At 50.9% G+C, this 23,808-nt stretch overlaps 1 protein-coding gene across 1 annotated transcript in view; it reads right to left on the bottom strand.

The window, feature by feature from the left end:
• Positions 1 to 23,808, bottom strand: part of CAMKV (CaM kinase like vesicle associated) — a 56,355-nt gene that overhangs the window by 13,254 nt on the left and 19,293 nt on the right. The window contains exons 2-3 of the mRNA XM_073352618.1: positions 16,362 to 16,470; positions 27 to 158 (exon numbers count right to left, since the gene is read on the bottom strand). Coding sequence (XP_073208719.1) covers positions 27 to 158; positions 16,362 to 16,456 — 227 coding nt within the window. The 5' untranslated portion in view covers positions 16,457 to 16,470. The remainder of the gene's footprint in view (positions 1 to 26; positions 159 to 16,361; positions 16,471 to 23,808) is intronic.

Raw genomic sequence — 23,808 nt, 5'->3', positions numbered from 1 at the left:
CAGGATGGGAAGATACAGTGACTCACATTTTGAGGATGATGATCTCATTCTTGGCCGCCTTCCGCACCTTCCGCCCGTCTCTCTTCAGGAACTTCTTGCACGTGTAGAGCTTTCCTGTCGTCTTCTCTTTGGCCCGGAATATTTCACAGAATTCCTCCCTGGGGAACAAATCAGCAGGGGCCCTGTTAGGACTGTCCCAGGTTGCCCCATGTCGGGCTAGTGCTGGCAAGAAGCCCTGTGTGTTACCTTCTGGGAGGGAGGTGCAAGGATCTGCTTCCCTAACTGCTACCTTGGTGCCCAGATCATGCTGTCAGAGCACAGATCAGTGTGGTGGCAATTCATCGAACTAGCGTCAAAGAACTGTCTGTGTGACACCAGCTACCCAACCAATGCTGCGAGGGGCATACACTACAGGACGCGAGGCAGGTGGGAGGCTGAACTCCTTGGGGGGAAGAGTTAAGGTTGCTTGGGTGCCACCTCCATGTTGCACCTTCAGTTGTCGTGGCTTTCGGCAGCACACTCACCCTGCCGCAGTGGGAGAAACCTCCCTGCACTTGAGGAAATTCCAGCACCAGACAGAATTGCTACAATGTGAAAGTGAGGCTGTGACTTCTCCCTCCAGCACAGAACCCCGACCTGGGCTCAGGCTCCCATAGGACACTGCCTCTCTTATATGGAAGGAACTCTGGGCCTCAGTCCTGCTTCTCCAGGCTTTGCCATCACCTTCTGGCCAGGAGGGCTTTTTTTACAGCTGAAACTCACATGCTACATTGGAAGTGCTGTCTCCCTTGCACCCCTGGAAAGCCAGCTAAGTGCAGCAAGGAAATGGGTGTCTAATGCCATGAACTCCCTCCTCTGCTTGGAATGGACTCTGCCTAGTATCATGCTTGCAGCACACCCACCACTACTCCCAGGACTGACTGCTCCAGCTCTACCCACTCCCAGGACTCAATCAGGCCTTAGCACCAAAAGAGAGCAGATCTAAGAAATCAGATTCCAGCCATCTAGCACCTGTCCACTGCCTGGGAACATTAGCTAGGCATGGGCCCAAAGCCGGCAGCACAGAGCTACATGAACTAATATTGACACCAATCAATGCAAGCTCCATCTCCAACACCCATGACCTAGCCAGTGATGAATCCCCTGATCTAGCCTGCATCTCCAAGGCTGGATGATGCCAGGAGCCCCGTGCTAGCGGGGGATTAATGTTACGTGCGGATTAATGATTTTGCTGCCCCTAGGCCCTGAAATAATTGCTGCGCCCGGCCCCTTATGAACTTGTTTTAGTTTTTTTACAAATTCATTTGAACTAAAATGAATCTAAATATCATTAAAATAATTGAACATTTACAAGTTTTATTATAAATAAAATTACAAGTACAGCGGACCCCCGCTTGAACGTGCGTCTGTATAGCGCAATATCACTTATAGCGCGTGACCGCGCATGGATCCAAAACCCTGCGTTCAAGCAGGGGTCCGGTGTATATCAAATATTTTTTTTGTGTAGATACAATAAAAGAAATATAAGTATGTGAATAGTAAGTAGTTACATTTGTTTACACCTATACCTTTGAGCGACAAACGTATTAATTAATTCTGTGTAATCCAGAGAAGTTGGTAGATCCTTTTCAATTGTCAGGAGAGAAAGGGAGTTTAATTTTTCTTCACTGAGATTAGCCCTCAAATAGTTTTTCACCCTTTTTAATGCCGAAAATGATCGTTCCACTGAACAGTTTGTAGCAGGTGTGCAAATGAACATTCGGAAGGCAATATCAATATTTGGATATACTGAATGAATGTTTCGATTTCAAAGAAGGCTGCAATATCTTAAAATTGACTTCTTTTCATTTTCAGGAATTTTGACACCTTCCAAATACGATCGAAAATGTAGACATTCATTCACAAATGATTCTTCTAAATCTCCTTGGTAGCATAGCTGTAATTTTTTAGCGTGAACGGTTATATCTGTTAAAAGAAAAGGAGTACTTGTGGCACCTTAGAGACTAACCAATTTATTTGAGCATAAGCTTTCGTGAGCTACAGCTCACTTCATCAGATGCATACTATGGAAAATACAGAAGATGTTTGTTTTTATACACACAAATCATGAAAAAATGGGTGTTTATCACTACAAAAGGTTTTCTCTCCCCCCTCCCCGCTCTCCTGCTGGTAATAGCTTATGTAAAGTGATCACTCTCCTTACGATGTGTATGATAATCAAGGTGGGCCATTTCCAGCACAAATCCAGGTTTTCTCCCCCCCCGCCACACACTCTCCTGTTATATCTGTTGTTGAAGTATTGGTAACATTAGAGAGAAACTGAAATCTGCCATAAATTTCTTGATATGCATTACTTCTGTGTTTTAATTCAGCACATACAAGGTCTAGTATTGTTAAAAAAGTATCTACTTTAAATTTATCTCTACCATACATTTCCACTTCACCTTCGCGTGTCTCATCAGATTGAAGTTTACGCTTTCTTTTTCGCCTTGTGTCAAATTTGTAGTCTTCAGTTTCAGATTTTTCTTTGGCTTTCTCTTCATACATATCAAACAAGTCCCATATAGAGTTAATGTATCCTATTTGTGAGTTGTAGAGTTCTACAACTGTCTGTATATCAATATTAACATTTTGCAGTTTTTGGCTAGTTATATGAAATTGATCCAAGAGTGAGCTCCAAAATATAGCCATAAAAGCTGCCTCAAGTCGATTGAGTTTTCACTGAAGGCCTGCAGCTTCATTACATGTAACAGGTAGCATCTTCCTTTATTGTATTTAAGGCTTTAATTAATAGCATTCCAGTTTTCACTCAAATTATGACAAGCTTCCACTCGAGATGACCATCGAGTCTCAGGAAGTCTTTTTATTACTTTACTGCCTGGCTTCAAATTAGATAGTAAAATCTCCCACCGGTGATTAGAGGCAGAAAAAAATGAATAAAGATGTTGGACAGTTGAGAAAAATGAACATGCTTCTTGACAACTTTCTGCTGCACATACTCCAACCAGATTTAAAGAATACACAGAGCAAGGCACACACACAGCATAAGGATTTATAGTCTTTATTCTTGCTTGCAACCCGCTATATACACCAGACATGTTAGTGGCATTGTCATACGACTGGCCACGGCAGTTGCGATATCTAATCTATAACAATTCACAGTTGAAAGTACAGCATCAGCTAACTGTTCTGATTTGTGGCCAGTATTTGGTAAAAAACAAAGAAACCTCTCTACTGGTATGTCATCATCGTTTACATATCTCAGTATAAAAGCCAATTGATCAACATGAGATATGTCGGGAGCTGAGTCAATGCTTATCAAGAAATATTTGGCTTCTTTTACTTCTTTAATAATATTTGAGATCACATTTGAAGCCATCGATTTTTATAAATTCATTACATATATAGGATGAAAAATAAGATACGTTACCTCGACCTTCATTTCCGTAACATGCAATGTGATTTGCTAAAAATGGATCAAATTCTGTGACAAGCTCAAGGGCCATCATGTAATGCCGTTATAAGGTGATCCAAATTTTTCCATCTTACCGCTAAATGCAAGTCCTCTGCTTGAAAGTTTCCCTACCCCTGCTACAATCCTCTTCATTACATTTCGCCAATAAATAATTTCTTCTTCCATTTGAAATTTTAAATTCGTATAAATTCTTCCCGATATCTTGCCTCTCTTCACCATTGTCATTACACCCATTTTATGTTCAGTCGAATTTTCATGTTCACGTAGTTGAGTTGATATGTTTTTCCAGTCATGGTATCCACTTGTCGCCAGACTAGAGATCCCTCCGAATAATCGACATGGGGCACGGCTCCTTTACTCTCCAAATATACAAGATATTGCTGTGGCTTTACTTCACCATTTAAAAGATGTTGTTCAAACACATTATTTGTTAGAACATGCATTTTATCAGTATATTGTCTTTTTGAGTTAGTAAAATCACTATCGATATTTTGTTTAATACCATGCGTTGATAAATACTCAATTGTAGCATCATTCAATGTCCATTGGGCCAGGTCGTCACCTAGGGTAGATATTTCAATGTCAGATTGAATTTCTGATTGATGTGATTCGTAAATCTCTGCAGTATTGTCAAAGATATCCAGATCAACATGATTCCCGGTCGTCTCTGATATGCTCGTGTTTGGAGCATTTTCTTCAACACTAACCGCAGCCAGAATTTCTTCATTAGTTTCAATATGTACTTTAATCACATCAATATTCTCTATATCAACACCAATATTTTCACTTTTTACTTCACTACTACTTTCAACTATTTTTTCTGTCTCACTGTCAGCACTAACTGGTACAACAAAGGAATCTATTTTGTGCATTTTTGCTATCATTTCATTTTCCCTTTCTTTCTTTTGTATAGCATTTTTTTGGAACTAGAATCGCTTAATTTCTTCCTTCCAGTCATATTATTAATGTTTAGGATTCTCACAAGTATGTTTACTAAATGGTGTCGCACCATCATGGGTGGTATCAATACGCGCTATGATTGGTAGAATCGCAGCGTCACTGAGGCTGCGATTACAAAAATGCTGCTATTATAAATTTCCCGCCCCTGCAAATTTGCCACCCTGGTCCTAGGCTTTGTCGGCCTAGGCAATAATATGCTGCTGGTCCTAGCCCACCTAACCCCTCAGGATAGATCACACCCTTGCATTCACACCCTTTAATCTTTTTACAAAGGAAGCCTTTTAAGGTATCATTTGAAAACTCATAATTTGCTGGGCAGTACTGTCCTGGTAAAATATGTGTGGCAACATTGTATGTGAAGTTATAACATTCTACTGTATGGTTTTGTCAGGGGTGAAAGTAACTTAAAGGACTTACTGGTACTCCGGAGTCCTGAGCAGGGGGCGTGGCCTTGACCAGAAGAGGCGTGGCCTCAACCGGAAGAGGCAGAGCCTTTAATACCCTGGCCCTTTAAATCAAGATTTAAAGGCCCCAGGGCTCTGGCTGTGGCTGGGGGACCCAGGCCCTTTAAAGTGCCGACTGAGCCCCTGCTGCCAGAGCCCCTGGGGAGCCCCGGACCCTTTAAAGCGCCAGCCTGGGGAAGCCGGTCTGGTCCAGCATGGCATACTGGCTCTTGCCGGTATGCCATACCACACCATACTGGCTTACTTTCACCTCTGGGTTTTGTTAATACAGGTTCCAATCCCTACAGCCCTGCCCCAAGAGAAGTCAGCAAACAGGCCTGAACTAAAGAAAGGAATGTGTGCTCTGCTTAATTTGCATTGAACCAGTAAACAGAGTTATCAAGCAGGAAGGTAAGACAAAGAAGTTCAAACAGGTACAAAAACCAACAGGGAAAATCCTTCCACATCAAGTCTTTGGCTCCTGATTTTCAGCTGGAAATGTTTTTCAAGAAGGGGACTGAAACCATAAGGAGGGACAAACACTCCTTTCCCATCACATTCTCTACACCTGAAGAGACAAAGGAAGCAGGCTTTGGACTCTGGGGAGGGGTCCTGACCTGAGAGTTTGGTCAGTAAGACTTCTAGAGCATGTGGTAAGAAACTTTGCTTGAATCTATGGTAGTTTGTTAAATTAGGCATTAGTAAATGTCTTATCTTTATTTTTCTTGTAACCATTTCTGACTTTTATGATTCATTACTTGTACTTGCTTAAAATCTCTCTCTTTGTAGTTAATAACCTTGTTTTACTGTTTTATCTAATCCAGTGTGTTTAAATCAGGGTGTCTGAATAACTATTTGAGATAATAAGATGGCATATTAATGCCTTAAAGGAATAATAAACTTAAAATATTTGTACTGTCCAGGAGAGGGTGGGGCAGTACAGGACATACATTTCTGGGGGAAACCTGGTGCTGGGGGTGTGTTGGAGTCACTCTGCAGTATAACCCAGGATGGTAAGAGCTGGAGTATAACCCAAGTGTGGCTGGTGGGCTGCAGTTACATACAGACACTCAGGGTATGTCACCTGCACACCCCCAGGATACTCGGTACATCACAGACCCAGACAGGACAAGAAGGCAAACAGCACTGCATTCATCTCCTCTGCAAACATCAAATCCAAGAAAGGGTGCCTCAGATAAGACACGGTCATTCAAATTCATTAATCTAACAATAGAAGCAAGAGCCAAAGCTAACACAGATGTGTAACCCTTCTGCCCGTCAGAGTGGGCAGCAACAAGGGCCGGGTTCAATATCTAGGGGTTCCATTCCAATAACACAATGCAAACCGGCTCGAGCCCCCACCCAGTGACCTGGGACAAATATATACCACCCCCGCTGGGCGCCTCCAAGAGGCAATACTTCCCCTCTCGCAAGCACATAGTCTGAGTGTAGCAAAAGTCTTTTAATAACAGAGAGAAACAATGTGGCATTATGTTGGGGAAACACCACCAACAGGATTCATAACACAACCCATGAGCAAAAACAACCCCACCCCAGGCAAATTGGGGCATGCCCTTTTCCCTTTGGTTCTTGAGTCCAGCAACCCCAAATCACCCAAAGTCCCAAAAGTCCAATGCCCCAAAAGTCTCTGTCCCTGGTCAGGGCAGCCCCAGAGTTCGAAAGTTTATCGGCGGAGCTTTACCTCCCAACCTGGGTGGAAATGGGACGGGGGTAAGAGGCACCTTACGTGATCTGAAGCTGACCGCTCCATAGCGGCGCTCCGCTCCGCCAGCCGCCCCACGAACTCCTTCGCTCAGCTGCGCTCCGCTCCGCCAGCCGCCCCACGAACTCCTTCGCTCAGCTGCGCTCCGCTCCGCCAGCCGCCCCACGAACTCCTTCGCTCAGCTGCGCTCCGCTCCGCCAGCCGCCCCACGAACTCCTTCGCTCAGATGCGCTCCGCTCCGCCAGCTGCCCCACGAACTCCTTCACTCAGCTCCACGGCCCACAAGCAGCTCCTGCCATCCACACACTGCTCCGCGTCGAACTGCTTCACCAGCCGTCCCGCAAACTGCTCCACAATATATCTTCAGGCTCCCCCACTACTTAACACAACACTCAGTGATTTCAGCTCTTAGGTGAATTCAGCTTATAGTAGGGGAGCCCCAGTGCTGGTGCACTGTCAGCCCAAAGTGAGCTCAGCAGCCTATAACTAGACTTCTAATGAAATCAAAATTAGCTCTGATATTCTACAGTGGAGAGAGGAGGAAGTGCAATCAGCATGTAAGGCCCTCACCAAGGGGCCCATGCCACCAAGTATTAATACTTGTCCCCAGCCTCTCTCCCTTCACACAGTTTTGGAACCCATGACCCTTGCCTAGCGAGTGCTACTTAGTTGATGGTGAATCCCTCCATCATAACAAAAGGCCACGTACAGTTCCAAGCACAGTTCCCATAATCAGGGTAATAACAATTTATTCTTCCTGCCCCAATAACAGAGACACTGGGGATCCCACAGCAGCCAAAGTGACCATTTGGGCAGCTATGGTCTCATTCTAGGCGTGGTGGGTGTGCCTATGCAAATGAGATCAGCCCCTGAAGTTCTTTTCCACAACTTGCCACACCTCACCACCAGATGTCAGGGTGGAGCTCATCCTGACACTGCTTACAGATGTTATGCTCATTTACAGACCAAAGATGAAAGGGTTCACGAAGGAACTCACTGACAACGATGGTTATCTTGGGATATTTCAACATTCATGTCGAAAAGGCTGCAAAGACAACCCCCCCGCAAACTCCTGTCCTCATCTCTGGTGAACTCACCCAGCTGGGCACAGCCTGGACCTGCTCTTTGGTCTAGATATCAATATTAGACATGAAAACCCAGCCACTGCCTTGGGCAGACCATCAGCTCATTAAGGCAGTGAACAGCGCTCTTCCAGGACCCAGCATCAGAAAGACTCATGGACTTTGCCAAGTTCAGCAGGACTCCACAGGACAAGGAGTCCAGGACCTAGTGACTCATCGTTATTCTACACTTGCCTTGGCCATTGGCCCCAAGTGGGCCCTTGCTCCCCATCACCCACACAGGTCTCTGTGGTTTTGACACCCTGAACTGGATAAAGAGAGAGAGAGAGTGAGAGAGTCAGAAACTTGAGCGCAGATAGCAGAAAACAAAGGCTGATACAGGCAGGATGAAACAGAATGAATTCCTCCATGCCTATGCTAAGGCTTTATTAATCACTAGGAGAACCTTCCTATCAGCCTGCACTGAAATGACCAGCTAGATCCTGTCCCAAGGAGTTACCTAGGTGGTAGATCGCTTCATCAGTCCTGAGGCCACACCCTGCATCTGAGCCAAGCCCCAAGTGCTGGGAAGAATTATCATCCTATGGTGCTGAAAAGATAGTGTGCATTCAGGGAGGTTTCTAACACACCCTAGATCCACTCTGTCTGTACCAGCCAAAGAAGAACCCACCTGCATTCCTGGAGCTCAGTGCAGTTGCTCCTCACAAAGTACTGGACACCGTAAAGGAGTCTGGACCCAAGACTCTGACTCACCCCTTTTCTGGCTGGTGGCAGACAGCCTGGAGCAATGGGTGCTGCTCCTGCCAGGACTAGCCAACACCTCCATCAGAGGAGGAATCTTCCCTCCCTCCTTCTGAGCTGCAATAGTGCTACCAACACTGAAGAAACCCACTCGGAATGCTTCGGTTCTAGCCCACTGCCGCGTGGTATCAAACCATCTGTTCCTAAGCAAGCTCACAGAGAAGCAGACAACGGCCAACTACAGACTCACCAAATTTAAGCTAATATCCTAAACCCAGCACAGTCAGGATCCAGGCCAGAAGATGGGACAGAAGAATGACTCCTGGTGTCTACAAATGGAGGGCACACATCCATTCTCATCCTATGGGACCTCTCTGCAGCACTGAACACTGCCAACCAGGAGAGAATGCTGACCTCCCTAAAGGAGGTAGCAGGAGTGCTAGAATGGCTTAAGCCCATCCTGGAGGGATGTACCATGTGGCAAAGAGAAGAGTTTCAGAGGGCTTAGCTGTGGACTCTGTGCTAAGAAGGTAAGTAATTATCATTGGTGACTCCCTAGTAAGACCAGTGGGCAGAGAATTCAGCAAAGGACACACAGATAACAGTGCAGTGTGCCCCGAGAATGAAAATACAAGATGTTACTGCAAGATTGGGTCGGTTATTTGACTAATAACACAGCATCACATGGAACTACACAGGCCACAGAAGATGTCAGGGACCTTGGAAAGGAGCTGATGAAGAGAAAAGTTCCAGTGATCTCAGAAGTTCTTCTGGTCCCATGAGTGAGAGAAGGCAGAAAATACTGGAGGTGAACCACTGGCTGCATGACTGGTGTGAAGCAGAAGGGTTTGGTTTTGTGGAACATTGCATAGCACCCTCTCTCCATGGAATGTGGCCCAAATTGGACAGCCTGCATCTCATAAGTGGGAGAGATGCTAATCTTCTCAGCTGGAGGCTAGCTGGAGTACCCAGGAGAACGTTACAATAGCAATGCTAAGGGATAGTGCTTCGGGGGCAAATACAGTACCTGCTCAAACTCAGTGTATCACAAAACAAACTGAACCAATGGGACGAAGAATGTACAGAGAAGAAATTTTTCCATTGCTTCTGTACCAAAGCCGGCAGTCTGAGTAACAAGCAAGAAAAACTGGAAATTCTCATTGATAAGAAGAAATTGGATACAATTGGCATTGCTGAAACTGGGCAGAATGAGTGGCATGTTCAAATCCCTGGTTCTAACCTGTTCTGGAAGGATAGCATGGGTAAAAGAGGTGAGGAGGTGGCACTGTACATTAAAGATGCCATTACCTGGTTTAGAGATATCAGAGGCTGAATACAATAGACAGGCCAAGCTCTTGTGTGGAATGAAACCATGGCCGCAGGCACTGCGGTTGTGATGAGCCTGGTGGTTGCACGTAGCCCTGTGATCATCGCTGTTGCTCACCACAGGGCGCCTCAGCTGACGCTGTCTCTCCATTCTGTTGCAGTCTCTGTTTCTGTTCCCATGGCGCTGCTCCCTGTGATTGGATAGCGCTGTTGCCATGGGGTCACCAACACAGGCTGTGCAAAACCATTGCCAATCGCACCATCACTCCTTGAGCCAGGCAGGTGCTCCAGGGTAGGGTGTTTATGTTCCTGCCAGTGAAAGGATGGCTCCAGTGGGCTGCTGCTCAGCTTCCTCTGCCTTCTGGAGAGGCATGTGCCAAGGGCGTTCACTGACAGTGTTCCGGATCCTCATGCGAACACATTCCCAAGAGCTCCTGCTGGGAGGGGCTAGTGGACATCGTGGGAGAGCCGTGAAAAATCTCCAGTCTGAAAAATCTCCAGTCTCCCCTGACACAGCAGAAGCAGTCTCCCCTGACACAGGTCACCAAAGACACAGGACAACGGACAATACTTTCCACAGTGGCCATGGATGTCATTTGGGAACCATCTCGCTGTGATACAGTCACATACACCAGCCAGCTGAGAGCAACCAGCTGAGGGAACTCAAAGCCTGGTGACTCCCACAGGGGTGTCACAAACTGGAGCAGGGGTCCTTAGAGAGACTCCTGGGATATTCTGCCCAGCTTCCACCAGCAGCCATCCCTGGTGTCGGTCGGCCCCAGCAGCAACCACACCACTACCATGAGCATCACTGCCATATTGTTACCAATCTCGCCCCTGCATTGGCACCGTCACCCAGTCACCCCCTGCACTGGCACCAACTTCATTATCCCCTGCTCCTGCTCCCAGCCCTGTAGCCAGGTCCACGCTATCACTTCTTTGCCCACGGGGCGGTCTCCATTGCTACGGTGTTCCTGCTCCCGCCCCATGCCCTTGATCATACCAACTGGGAGGTGGGCACACATAAAAAGAGGAGAGTGTTGCGTCTTTTACGTGTCACACAACGACTGTAACATGCAGGAACCGCACGGGCACGGTGGGGTCCAAATAACCACAGTTATCAACCACACACAATATGCCAGGCCTAGCCACACATTCACACTACAGCTCTGGCAGGGGGCACGCGGGCTCAAACACAGAAGACAGCAAGGCCCACTACAGGGCTTGCTAGCTATTTAAAGGGATACTGCGCACAGGTGCGGAGTTTTGTTTTTGTCAGTGGGTGCTTGCTCCTCTCCAAGGGTGAAAGTAAGTTAGAAGACTTACCGGTACGCCGGAGTCCTGAGCAGGGGGCGTGGCCTCAACCAGAAGGGACGTGGCCTTAACCGGAAGAGGCAGGGCCTTAAATCCCTGGGAACTTTAAATCACCCCTGACCTACCAGCTGCAGAGGCAGCTGGGAGCCCCAGGGCTCGGGGGTGATTTAAAGGGCCCAGGGCTCCAGCTGCCACTACCGCAGCGGAGCCCTGGGCCCTTTAAATCACTGAGGAGCTCTGAGGCTCCTGGCTGCCACCGCTACCCCGGGGCTCTGGACTCTGGCAGAGCTTTAAAGGGCCTGGGGCTCCACTGTGGTAGAGCCCTGAGCCCTTTAAATCCCCGCCTGAGCCCTGTTGCCCGAGCCCTGGGATAGCGGCGGCCGGGCTCTGTTGGGAATTTAAAGGGCTCCGGGGCTCCAGCCGCCACTACCATCCTGGACCTTTAAATCCCCTCCAGAGCCCCACCACCACTACCCCAGGGCTTCAGCAGCAGGGCTCAGGTGCGGATTTAAAGGGCCGGGCGGTAGCGGCGTCTAGAGCTCCAGGGCCCTTTAAATCCCCGCCTGAGCCCCGCCGCCGCCACTACCCCAGGGCTTCAGCAGCAGGACTCAGGCGGAGATTTAAAGGGCTTGGGGCTCCGGCAGCTGCTACCGCCCCGGCCCTTTAAATCCCCTCCCAAGCCCCGCCACTGCTACCCTAGGGCTTTGGCAGCAGGACTCCGGTGGGGATTTAAAGAGCCGGGGAAGTAGCAGTGTCTGGAGCTCCGGGACCCTTTAAATCCCCGCCTGCCGCTGCTACCCCAAGGCTTTAAATTGCTGTCTGGGAAAGCCGGTCCCAGGACGGTGCACCGGCTCTTACTGGTACTCCGTACCAGGGCGTACTGGCTTACTTTCACCTCCGCTCCTCTCTGACCCCTACCCACTCCATGCAAGCAGCGGGCAGGGCCTCAAAGGGAAGAGGCTGAGTGGGGGCGGGAGCTCAGGTGGGGCCTCAGAAACAAAGAGGCCAAGCGGGGGCAGGGCCTCTGGGTGGAGCAGCAGGCCGGCCTCAGTCCAGGCACCGGGGACCACAAAAGATTAATCAGGCCCTGCAGGTGCTGAGCACTCCGTATTTTTTTTTTCAGTGGGTGCTTGAGCCCCGGAACACCCACAGAGTCAGTGCCTAGGATACCATGGTATTACCGCCTAATATACTCTAAATATCTCTCCCCCTTCAGTCTGAAAAAGGACATAACGTAGTTACTAATGCAGGACTATCAAAGCTACTCTTATTCCATGTGCAGCATGCTGCATGTCCAGTCTGAGCGGAGGATGACGACTTCTCTCTAGCTAGCAGCTCACAGGCAGCACAGCAGGATTTGGAACAGCAGCTGTATTTCTTGTGCAGCTGTCTCAGCAACATCTCCCTGCTCTGTAGCGCCAGGGTCACCTGCAGACTCACTGGTGCTATCACAAGTCACCATCTGTGGTTGTATTGTAGGCTCAATATTTTCAACAGGTGTAAAACTTCCTGCTGAACCTGTGCTCAAAAGCTAGTTTCTGGGTCTTCTCTAGGACATGTTTGGTGCCACTTCTACCTGTTAAGGCATGGGACCAGTCTGTGACACAATCACTCCAGGTTTCCACCAATTGTCTTGATCGTCTCTTACTACGACTTTTTCTCCCACGTGAAAGCTGTGTGTTCATCTGTGGCCATTTGATCACATTGTTTCTTGTGAACTCCCTCTACAGATCAGGCTTTAAGAAGTCCAGGTGTTATCTTAAATTATGTCCCCAAAACATCCTCGCTGGTGTCTGATTTGTAGCAGCATGAGGTGCATTCCTATAGGCAAATAGAAAATTTGCAGTCTTGTGTTGTAAGCTACCCTTATCCAGGGTCATAGCATGGATCACTTGCTAGAATGTCTAGACAAACCTTTCCACTAATCCATCTGTGGCAGGTTGGGAAGGAGCTGATGTGGCATCTTTGTTCTTTTGACAAACAACTGAAACTCTTTGGATGTGAATGGAGTTCTGTTGTCACTCACAATATCCCAGCCTCGAAAACAAGCTGGGTCATCATCCGAGACTGCTATGTCATGAAATATGTGGCAGAATGCAGGTAAAACAGAGCAGGGGATATACAATTCTCCCCCAAGGACTTCAGTCACAAAATTAATTAACCCAGAGTGTCATCAGCATGGAAGCATGTCCTCTGGAATGGTGGCCGAAGCATGAAGGGGCATACGAATGTTTAGCATATCTGACACGTAAATGCAGGCTACAAAAGTGCCATGCAAATGCCTGTTCTCACTTTCTGGTGACAATGTAAATAAGAAGAGGGCAGCATTATCTCCGTAAATGTAAACCAACTTGTTTGTTTTAGCGATTGGCTGAAGGAGAAGTAGAACTGAGTCGATTTGTAGGCTCTGAAGTTTTACATTGTTTTGTTTTTGAGTGCAGTTATGTAACAAAAAAAAAATCTACATTTGTAAGTTGCATTTTCACGACAAAGAGATTGCACTACAGTACTTGAATGAGGTGAATTGAAAAATACTATTTCATCATTTTTACAGTGCAAATATTTATAATAAAAATATACACTTTGATCTCAATTACAAACACAGAATACAATATATATGAAAATGTAGAAAAATATCCAAAATATGTAATAAATTTTAATTGGTATTCTACTGTTTAACAGTGCGATTAAAACTATGATTAATCACGATTCATTTTAAATCGCGATTAATTTTTTTGAGTTAATTGCGTGAGTTAACTGCGATCAATCAACGGCCCTACTTAAGACTTGTCTTGTGATTTATACAAACCAGCTTTGTCCATGGCACTGTAAGGATCACGCCTGGGATGTGGGTTATTGGGCCTATGGTCAGAGCCATAGGGGTGGCCAGGCCTGGAGGTTAGAGCGGAAATGGGCTGGCGTGAAGAATCAGGACCACAGGCTGCTCCGGGACATAGTTGAAAGCAGAGCCATAGGTCGGAGCCAGGGTCCAGAAGCCAAAAAACAAAGCTGATGGGCGAGCTGGAGATGTGCCTGGGGAGAGGAGCTGGAGTCCAGAGCCAGGGGTGTCAAATACAGAGAAGGGCAGGAACTGGGCCAGGAGCAGGACCAAATGCAGCTGCAGACAGGGAAGGCGCTGAGCAACCACAAGCACAGGCTGTGGCAGGGTCAAGCAGTAGCTAGCTCCATTCCACCACCAGTCGGGAAGTGCCGTCAACTGGGCAGCCCCTGCTAGAGTCCGCTGTATCCACTGTCTTGTCTGACCCTGCTGCAGCTGGCTCCCTGACAAATGCGTCCATGCTGTGCAGCTGAATCTTGGAAAGGTTTCCATTTCTTCCTTTTTGCTCTCAGCCTCTGCTCAGCCACCATCACATGGGACTTTGTGGGGGCCTCATGCCCATGCTCTCGTCCTCGTGAGATGGAGTACCAGCCATGCCCTGTGGCACCTGCTCCAGGGCTCCCTGCCAAACAGCAAATGCGGCCATTATTGCAAACACCAGCCAGTTAGACTGAAATAAGCCCTTGTATGTGATAATTGTGAGGTTCTTCTTGGCACTGCCTCCAGCCTCCATTTGTAGGCAGGCTTGGACGAAGTCGGTCCTGAAGAAATGCTGCTCACTGGCTAACGAGGCAAAGACAGCCTCCATTTGAGTCCAGGGACACTGATCTGCATGCAGCAATGGCTAAGGATAATCTTGAAATCATACCAGTTCCAGACACCTCAATTCATTTCACTGCTGGCTCTCTCAGGAGCTCCTTGGCTGGAACTCCAGCACCCTCAAAGAGTGGAAATTCTGCCTCTCCCTTTGGCCGTGTCTCCAAAGGTACCGGGTGAGCTTTGCACAACTCCCAAATCGCTCGCTCTCTTCCAGCTTCCTCATTTGTTTCCCGATGCCATCAGCTGCCTTGTCCCAAAGTTCCGCTTGTTTGCGTGTCAGTCTGGAGCTCCGCAGTTCTTTACCGCTGCAGGGGTGTGTTTGTGTTGCCATGGCAGGCCAGCTGAATCTCTCAAACAATGCAGGACCCTCACACTTCACAACATAGAGATTTAGCAGCTGCTCGTTACAGATAGATGTTACCTTCCCTGTAATAATGCCCAGGGGAGAGAGGGTTTCTCTTTATATTTTCTAGTTACACAGAGATTTTCTGCTCTCTGATAACCACACTGTGAAATCCCAGTCACAGCAGAGCCTCGATCCAGCTCCATTTTGTATCTTACCCTTCCCATTGGAAAGAAATCCAAATAACCCTTCATTTATTGTATTCTAAATGTAAGTAACTGTAGAGATGCTGCAGTGGTTGTCATACTGTGGGTTGGGACCCAAAGTGGGTCCTGACCCCATTTTAATGTCTCACTGCAGCCTGGGACTGAAGCCTGGTCCAAGTCCAATTACCCATGCAGTAATTTTTGTTGTCAGAAGGGGTCGTGGTGCAATGAAGTTTAATATAGCATTCTCCACAGTCTCCCTGTTATCATCTGCAATGCTGAACTCCTCGGGGATGGCCCTTAGAGGGATGGGGTGTGCTTTTTGCAATCCCCAGCACATTTCCTACATTCACCCCAATTTCTTGCAGTTTCTCCAGGGTTTGTCCCTGACCCAACTACCATTTGCATTGTGCGGCTGTTTGTCGCATGGACACACAGTCCTTGAGCATTGCTCACACTGTGCTTTCTTCTTGACCCACAGTTTATTTGTTGTATGGATCAAATGGAGCTGTTGCAGCTCCCTGGCATCTATCATAGCTACACACAGTAGATACAGAAATTTCTGGTGTGTGTTTTAGGTCAAGCCAGCATCACTGGGTGTTTTTGGCTTGCTTCAGTGTGTGTACCATACACTAACTGGCCCCTTAATGCATCATTTCAACTCTCTGAAGCCTGGTAACACTGAGCCTTGAGCCAGCCCCATATTCACAACATTTCTCAGCTTCTTTTTGATTCCTTTTGTAACAGCGGAAACACTTGGTGCTCACCGATGGCTGGGGGCGGGGTGTATTGTTGGCTGAATTTCCACAATTGCAGCAAACATTTTCTCTGTGAGATTAGTAGGGGCTGGTAAGCTGTGCAGCAGATCCTACATTTTAGCCCCCTTTACATTTAGTAAATCTGCCACTTCTGTCTTCCCAGTGATACTGTTATAGATGATCTACTATTCCAGTCTCTCAATCTAGGTGAGCCATAAAGGAATACCACCCACTTCCTACACACTACAAAAGGGATGGGAGAGTGTAAGCAATGGAGACAGCAGAGCAAGAGGTGTGGGGGAGAGGGCGGGTAGCATCCGGTTCATACTCACGTTTTGATGACCTGTCCCAGGTCATATCTGTCAGTCACCTCAGATGGCTGGTTGTAATCTTTCTTGTCTCCCAGGGTGACGCAGCCAAACGGCATTGCCGGGTCTGGTGCTGGAAGGCAAAGAAGCAGAGAGTTAGATTTCCATATTTTGAGGGAGTTTTGCATGAACCTGCCACTTGGCCCTGTTGCTTTACTCCTTGCCTTCCTGGTTCTAGGCATGCTCAGGGACACACATGGTTGCTGAGACTCCATCCCTGGTTTTTTAAGTAGCATTCATGCTACCGCTAAGGATTTACTCCCTTTGCATTAGTCTCCTTATTTCATTGACATTTTCCTTTCTGAAGCTTGGTGTCAAGGTCACATTTGGTGTCCTCCCCACCCCTGAGAGTGTCAAACCTAATTCTGTTGTGTGGTCACTGTAACTTAGTGGCTCTGCTACTGTCACTTCTTGAATTAACTCCTCTGTGTTAGCGAGATCAGTCGTTCTCCTTGTGAGCTTTAGCCTGAGCTGGTCCATGAAGTGACTACTTAACACATTGAGAAATGGTTTTCCTAATCTTGGTTCCATTTTCCCAGTTGCTAAGTGGGTAGCTGAGATCCTCTTTGTTTCCATTTTGTCAGACTTCGCTGCCTTGTTGATCTCTCTCAGCACTGTGCACTCAATTTCCTGTTCTTGGTGCTAGCACCATTACAATTAAGGCTCAAACTAAACTTACTGCATAACAACTGATTTTTCTGAGTGCTCAGAAATCCATATCCAAACTCCGATTGCCTAGAAATGTGCTGTGCCTCAGCAGTGCTCACGGCAGGTGGTCCAAATCCAGGCTAACGTTGAGCCCGGGGTTCCCAAGACATGCCTGAAATTATCGCATTACAGCAAAATGTTTAGGGTTTTTATAAAAATTTTTGCACCCACCTGGGGTTCAAACTATTGCCCTGATCCTGCCCTGCATTGATCACAGCTGGTGTCTGGCACCTCCTTGGGAAAGCAACATTTCCAATGTGCGGTGGAGTGGGAGTTAGATCCCCCAGGCAGCTCATGTCTGGGGAACAAGCCAAGGAGAGTGGTTGGAGTGCGGTCCGCAGGACTGCTGGTCAGCAGGGGGCAAAAGACACAGCTGCCCTAGAGTCACAGAGCAGCTCACAGCAACAGGAGACAGCTACATGTTGGCAGGAAGTTCAAGTCCTGTCCTCTGCAGATTTCTGAGCTTGTCAGCTGTGCCAATTCCATCAGGGTGGGGGCAGTGTCACAGGGCTTCTTTCGCTTGGGAGCAAAGCTTTTTCATTAAGGACTGATCTTTCCCAGCACTCTAAAATCCATATGCACAGTAAGATTGTTCTGAAAGCTGCTTCCTCAGGGCCGGAGGTGGAGCAAGTGCTGCTGAGTGAGGGCTGGGCTGGCCTGGAGCCGGTTTGCGGCTGGCTGCACTCAACGCCCCAAAAGGGCACCGTGCACCGCCACCCCCCTGTGAGTGGGCATTAACGCAGTTTTGGGGCAGTGGCTGTAGTTCCATTCTCAGCCCTGGGACTCGTGTCCCAGGCAGAACCAGCAACATGAGCCTCTGCTCTCTAGGTGTTGGTCACATGAGCTTCTATGGCATCCTTTAGGCACAGTGCTGCTCCCCCCCACTCCAGCCTTTCAGCTTCCCACCCTGTACCACACCCCCGAAGTGTCCCCTGCCCCATGCTCTCTGGCTTCTCTGGCCCCTGTGTCCCTCACCCTCCATCCCCCAGCTGCCTTGGATTAGAATTTTGGCCTCCTGAGCATGCTAGCCCCCACTACCAGTGCTGTCAAGGGGCCCCAGCCTAGTGGATTCAGCACCCTCCAGCCCCATTTCTTAGCCCTGTCTGCCCTCCCATCACTGATCCTGGCTGGCGCTACCAGACAGAGCCTGAGGGAATCCCATTGAAGCAACTGGGCAGCATTTGTGCCACCTCCAACTGCTGCTGGCCAACCCCACATGCAGCATTTCTCTAGTAGAGTCCCAGATCCCCCCCCCCAAATCCTGCAGCAGAGAGGGGTGCTGGGTAGGGAGAGGGGCTATAGATGGAGGCTGTGCGGCGTGAACCCCACCAGGCCCTGCCAGCTCCCAGCAGGTGATGCCATTCAGTCATTTGAACAAGCTTTATATCCTCCCATTGGAATAAGCAGCATGCCCCTGCAGACCCACAGCGAGATCCTCCAGCCCCCAGGCACCAGCGAGACATGCCCCGCCTCAGCGAGATTCTCCAGCCCCCATGCACCAGCGAGATCCCTCCCACCCAGACCAGCAAGTTCTCACAGGGAACAGTTACCAGGGTGACCAGAAGGGCAGCTATGCTGTGTCACAGCTGTGCATCCCCCATCAGTTTTATAGGGTCCCCCTCTGGTCCTGGTCCATGAGGCCAGGACTCTGTCAGGCCCCAGCTCCCTTCTCTGGAGGGCCCCAGTTCAATCACCTAGAGACACTGATGGGCCAGGGCACCACCCATGGCTCTGGCTGTAACAGACCTTGCCACTGGGGGGCCCTGCACCGTTTCAGGGGCTGGGGTTCAAACCAGGGCCAAGTCCACACTTACATGATGGGCTCCACCTTGGGGGATCAAACCAGGGTTCTCTGGAGCTCCCAGCTGGAGCTGAAGAGATGGGGGCTGTACCCGACTCACATCCTCTGGGGTTGAGGCGCAGAGGGGGATGCGTCACCCATGTGGACCTCAGGGGGCTTATGCACCCCATGCTCTATTCTAAGGGTTATGGTGACCACAGCCACTCTGGGATTGCAGCTGAAGGAGCAGCTGGCCATGTGTCCCTGCTCACTGTGCGCCAACAGCCCCACACAGGAGTCTGTGCAGGTAACTCAGCATGCAGTGGGCACCCTCCCACAATGCTGGGCCTGTGCTGTTCCCTGAGCGCCCTGGGGAGAACGTGGGACTAAAACCAGCAGCACCCTGGCTAACAAGGGACAGACAAGGAGGGAAGGCCCAGAAGGGGCAGGATTGAAACGTATCCAAATTGGTGCTTCTCCCCAGGAGCTCCACAGCCTTTGGACCTTCAGACCACTCCCTCTGGTCCTTAGGGTGAAAGCACAGCACAGTGCCCTGCTGCTGGGCTGTGTCGTTGTGCCCCATGGCAGAGCTGTGTCGCAGAGGGCCCAGGAGCTACTGGGGGCTGGGATCAGAGCTGCAGGGGGATGGGGATGCAGGCACTGGCTACAGCTCTTGCTGTGTCACATGCACATTGCAGGAGTGCCCAGAGCCCTGCCAGGATACAGGCCCCACAGTGCCAGGTTCTGCACAGACACCAGGAGACCCAGCCTGGCCCTGCAGTGCTCCCAATCCAAGTGACATGCTAAGGATGCAGAGAGAGGCATAGGCGCCAACTTCTCCTGGCGCCAGTAGGCGCTCACACCCCCGCCCACCCTGGCCCTGCCCCCACCCCTTCCCCACCCCGCCCCATTCCAACCCCTTCCCCAAAGTCCCTGCCCCAACCCCGCTCCCTCCCTACCCCATTGGACTCCTTCCCCAAATCCCTGCCCCGGCCCCACCTCTTCCCCGCCTCCTCCCCTAAGCATGCGGTGTTCCTGCTCCTCCCCCTCCCTCCCGGGGCTTGTTACACTGCAAAACAGCTGTTTTGTGGCGGCAAGCACTGGGAGGAGAAGTAGGAATGGCACATTCAGGGGAGGAGGTGGAGGTGAGCTGGAGTGGAGAGCTGCCAGTGGGTTTTTCCCCTGGGTGCTCCAGCCCTGGAGCCTTGGAGCACCCACGGAGTCGGTGCCTGTGGAGAGAGGGACCAGCCCCCAGACCCACCATAGGGCAGGCAGGGCAAGGGACAGAGAGCTACATAAAAAACTCAGAAGCAGGGCTGAAGTCCAGCAGGAATCTGAAATCCAGGCCATAGTTTCCCTCTGACTGTCCAGCTCCAGCAAACTAGTCATTTAAAATATGGATAATACAAACAGGACTTGGATGCCTGAGCCCCTGGATTGCCCCCAGCGGGGCACCCCGCAGAGGGTGGGGAGGACAGGCCTGGATTCCTGAGCCCCTGAAACGGGCACTGGGTGCTGTACGGTGTGCGTCGGGTGACTAGACAGCAAATGTGAAAAATCGGGACGGGGGTGGGGGGTAATAGGAGCCTATATAAGAAAAAGACCCCAAAATCAGGACTGTCCCTATAAAATCGGTACATCTGGTCACCCTAGGTGTGCACTGGCTCAGGGATGGGCAGAGAGGCCTGCACTGGGTGAGGCAACTGTTCCATTAGCGGTTCTCAGGCTGCATCGGGAACCCAGAGCTGGCACACAGGGCGGGGATTACACTCCAGGGAAGTGACCAACAATGCAGCACACTGGGATTTTAGGCACCATGGGTCTCCGGAGGCGGGGGCGGTGGAGGAGGAAAGAGGGCAGGGACGGCCCTGCAGGCTGACTGGGGCTAAGGCTCCTGGCACAGTGATTCCCAGCCCAGAGCCCCAGGAGGGGGCCCTGCTCCTGAGGGGGCCCAGAGCCCTGGATGCATTGGTGGCAGGTGGCCCTTGCCCTGTGGGCCTGAAGCACAAGTTGGGGGTTGCTGCAGTTACTGCTGGACTGCAGCTGCCCCAGGGCTGCCTCCAGCAATGGTCAACCTGATTCCCTTCCCCTGCCCCCAGTCTATAGTCTACTTCACACCACCAGAACGAGAAGGGGGATGGGGCCCCAGGCTTGGGCTGCCTCCTGCTTCTATTGAAGCCAACAGTGAAGCCCAGCAGATTAGCAAGGGGGCTGGAGTGTGCATCTCTGTACAAGAACCACTTTGCCTGCTGCAGAAATACGGCCACTGCTGGGGCGGGCCACCCCACTGTCAACAGCCATGCAGCACAGCAGCTCAGGCCAGGAAGGGCAGAGGAGCCAGTATCCAATGGGCAGACGGAATTCAGGATTCATGCCGTCACCCAGACTGAATGTGGCCTGGATGCCACAGCTCCAGAAAACAGCAACCCCCTGCTGCCCAGCAATGGGGTCAGCCCCACCTGAGGGGAGAGTGCGACCCAGCAGAGCCACCCGCCCCCTCCCTGCAGCACAGCTTCCCCCAGCACGGTGCAGTGCAATGGGATCAGTGCTGACACCACCACCCCGGCTCTCCGTTGCCCCTCAACGCACTGCGGTTCCACCCTGCAGAGCCCTACATGCAGAGCCGCCACAACGGCCCACAGCGTGGCAGGATCATATGCCCAGGGTTACGTGGCATTCTGCCCTGCAGAGCTGCACTGCCCCAGTTGCTGCGACTGGCGGCGTGCTGGACCCAGCCCTGCACTGGCGACGGCCCTACCCAGTTGGGAATGGCAATGCCCAGTGTGAGCCCGAGAGGCAGCAAGCCCAAACCCTGCCCTGGGGATGGCCATGCGGAACCCTGGAGCCCCAGAGCACTGCATGCACAAAGCCCAGGGGCAGCACCCACCCCAAACCCTGCACAGTCTCAGTGCCCTTGGGGCAGGGACTCTCACTGGGCACAGCCCCCAAATCAAGGGGGGGTGGCCCCTTGTGCTTTTACTTCCCTCTCTCCTGCACACAGCGGGCCAAGGAACTGGGAGGAGCAGAGGAGCTGGGCTGGGGTCTCTACACCTGTTAGCTGGAGGCATGTGGGGAGTGCAGAGCTTGCTGCTCTGGGTACCAGGCACTGAGCCTGTTGCTATGGCAATGGGAATTGTACAAGCAGGATAAAGGCAAGTCCATGAGGAAGGGGCAAGGCCAGTCTGAAACACCCTGTTAAAAGGGGTAACGGTGGTGGGGGGGGGTCTGAGATGCTCTGTTGGCAGAGGAGGGGCAGGAGGAGGGTCTGAGACGCCCTATTAGCAGGGGAGGGGGTGGTCTCTGGGCTGCGGGATTCACTACAGAGGCTGCTGGACACAGACAGACCCTGTGGTTCTCCCAAGGGCTCTGGTTCCCAGCCAGTGCTGCCCTGTGTCACCACTAGGGGGCTCCCCACAGCCCAGCCAGGCTACATGGTATAGAGGCATGGCCGCAGGTGCTGGTGAGGCAGTTGGCCCAGATCAGCACCATCTGCTCCCGAGGCCAAGCCAGTGGTTGCCCAGTGCTGCAGCAGGGCACCTGGGCTGCCTGGTGCTGGGGCAAGGGAGCAGGGCATCATGGTTAAAGCAGCCTCCTTACTGCCCTGAGAAGGCAGGGCATGGAGAAGTGGCCAGGCAGAGAGGTGCCTGGGTCAGGGCTCAAGGAGGGCCTTTCCCTGCAGCAGGATGGGCCGGGTGGCAGAGAGCCCTGGTCAAAATGTGCAAGGTAGTTTCCAAGTCCATTGCGCCTCACCCTGCCCATGGAGGGCCCCAGGCACAGATCCCTGGTGCCTGGAAGCCTCACGCCTCTCAGCTGCCACTGCCCAGAGCCCTGAGCTGAGTGGGGCAGTGCAAGTGTCTCAGTGCCCAGCTGGCGCATCTGGGTGGTGCAGGGAGTAGCACCAAGGGCACTCGGGCACCACAGGGCGCTGCAAGACGGATTCCCCCAACTTCCTCCAGCCAGAGGCAGGCCCTATGGGGAATGAGGCGGGACAGGGTGTGGCACTGGTCCCCGTCTGTGCTGAGAGCCAGGGGCTGACTCAAAGCATGAGGGGCCTAGCCAGCCGGCCTGCTGCAGATACAGTGCAGCTGGGTCTCATCCCTAGACATTGTGGGGGGAGCAGAGCTGTGGGCCACCGGGCCCCCAGAGACTCAAAGCCATGGGGGGGAAGCCAGCAAGATTGCAGGGGAGGGCACATGCATGGGCACATGCATGACTGGCCCAAGGAGCTGTGACTCCCCACAGCGGTACAGGAGAGGGAGGAAGGCGAGGGCTGCCGGACAGGGAGGGATGGAAAGGAAGGCCAGAGAGGAGGGCTGGCAGGGAAGCTCCAGTTCCCCCTGTGGGCCTCTCTGCAGTATCCGGGCAGTGCCAGGCAGCCCCCTCTCCGACGGGACGGAGCTTTGTGCCTGCACTGGCTGCACCTTGGGACTGGAGAGAGAGAGTAGGCAGAGCCCACCTGAATGCAGGGGAGACTTAGATGTACTGTGCTGAGGGAGGCCAGGCCTTGGAGCCCTGAGAGTTTCCTATGCTGTGTTCAGACATTCAATAAACACTCCTGTTTCACACTAGCTGAGAGTTGCTCCGGTCTAGAGTATAGGGTTGTATTATTGTGCTGTAGTGATGGGAGTCTGCTATAGACCACCGGACCAGGGGGATGAGGTAGATGAGGCTTTCTTCCGGCAGCTCATGGAAGCTACTAGATCGCATGCCCTGACTCTCATGGGTGACTTTAATTTTCCTGATATCTGCTGGGAGAGCAATACAGCGGTGCATAGACAATCCAGGAAGTTTTTGGAAAGCGTAGGGGACAATTTCCTGGCACAAGTGCTAGAGGAGCCAACTAGGGGGGGCGCTTTTCTTGACCTGCTGCTCACAAACCGGGTAGAATTAGTGGGGGAAGCAAAAGTGGATGGGAATCTGGGA

The sequence above is a fragment of the Lepidochelys kempii genome, chromosome 7 (assembly GCF_965140265.1).
Source record: "Lepidochelys kempii isolate rLepKem1 chromosome 7, rLepKem1.hap2, whole genome shotgun sequence".
NCBI classification, from domain to species: Eukaryota; Metazoa; Chordata; order Testudines; family Cheloniidae; genus Lepidochelys; species Lepidochelys kempii.
The sequence above is the reverse complement of the archived record's forward strand: the minus strand, read 5'-3'. Positions and strand labels throughout refer to the sequence as shown.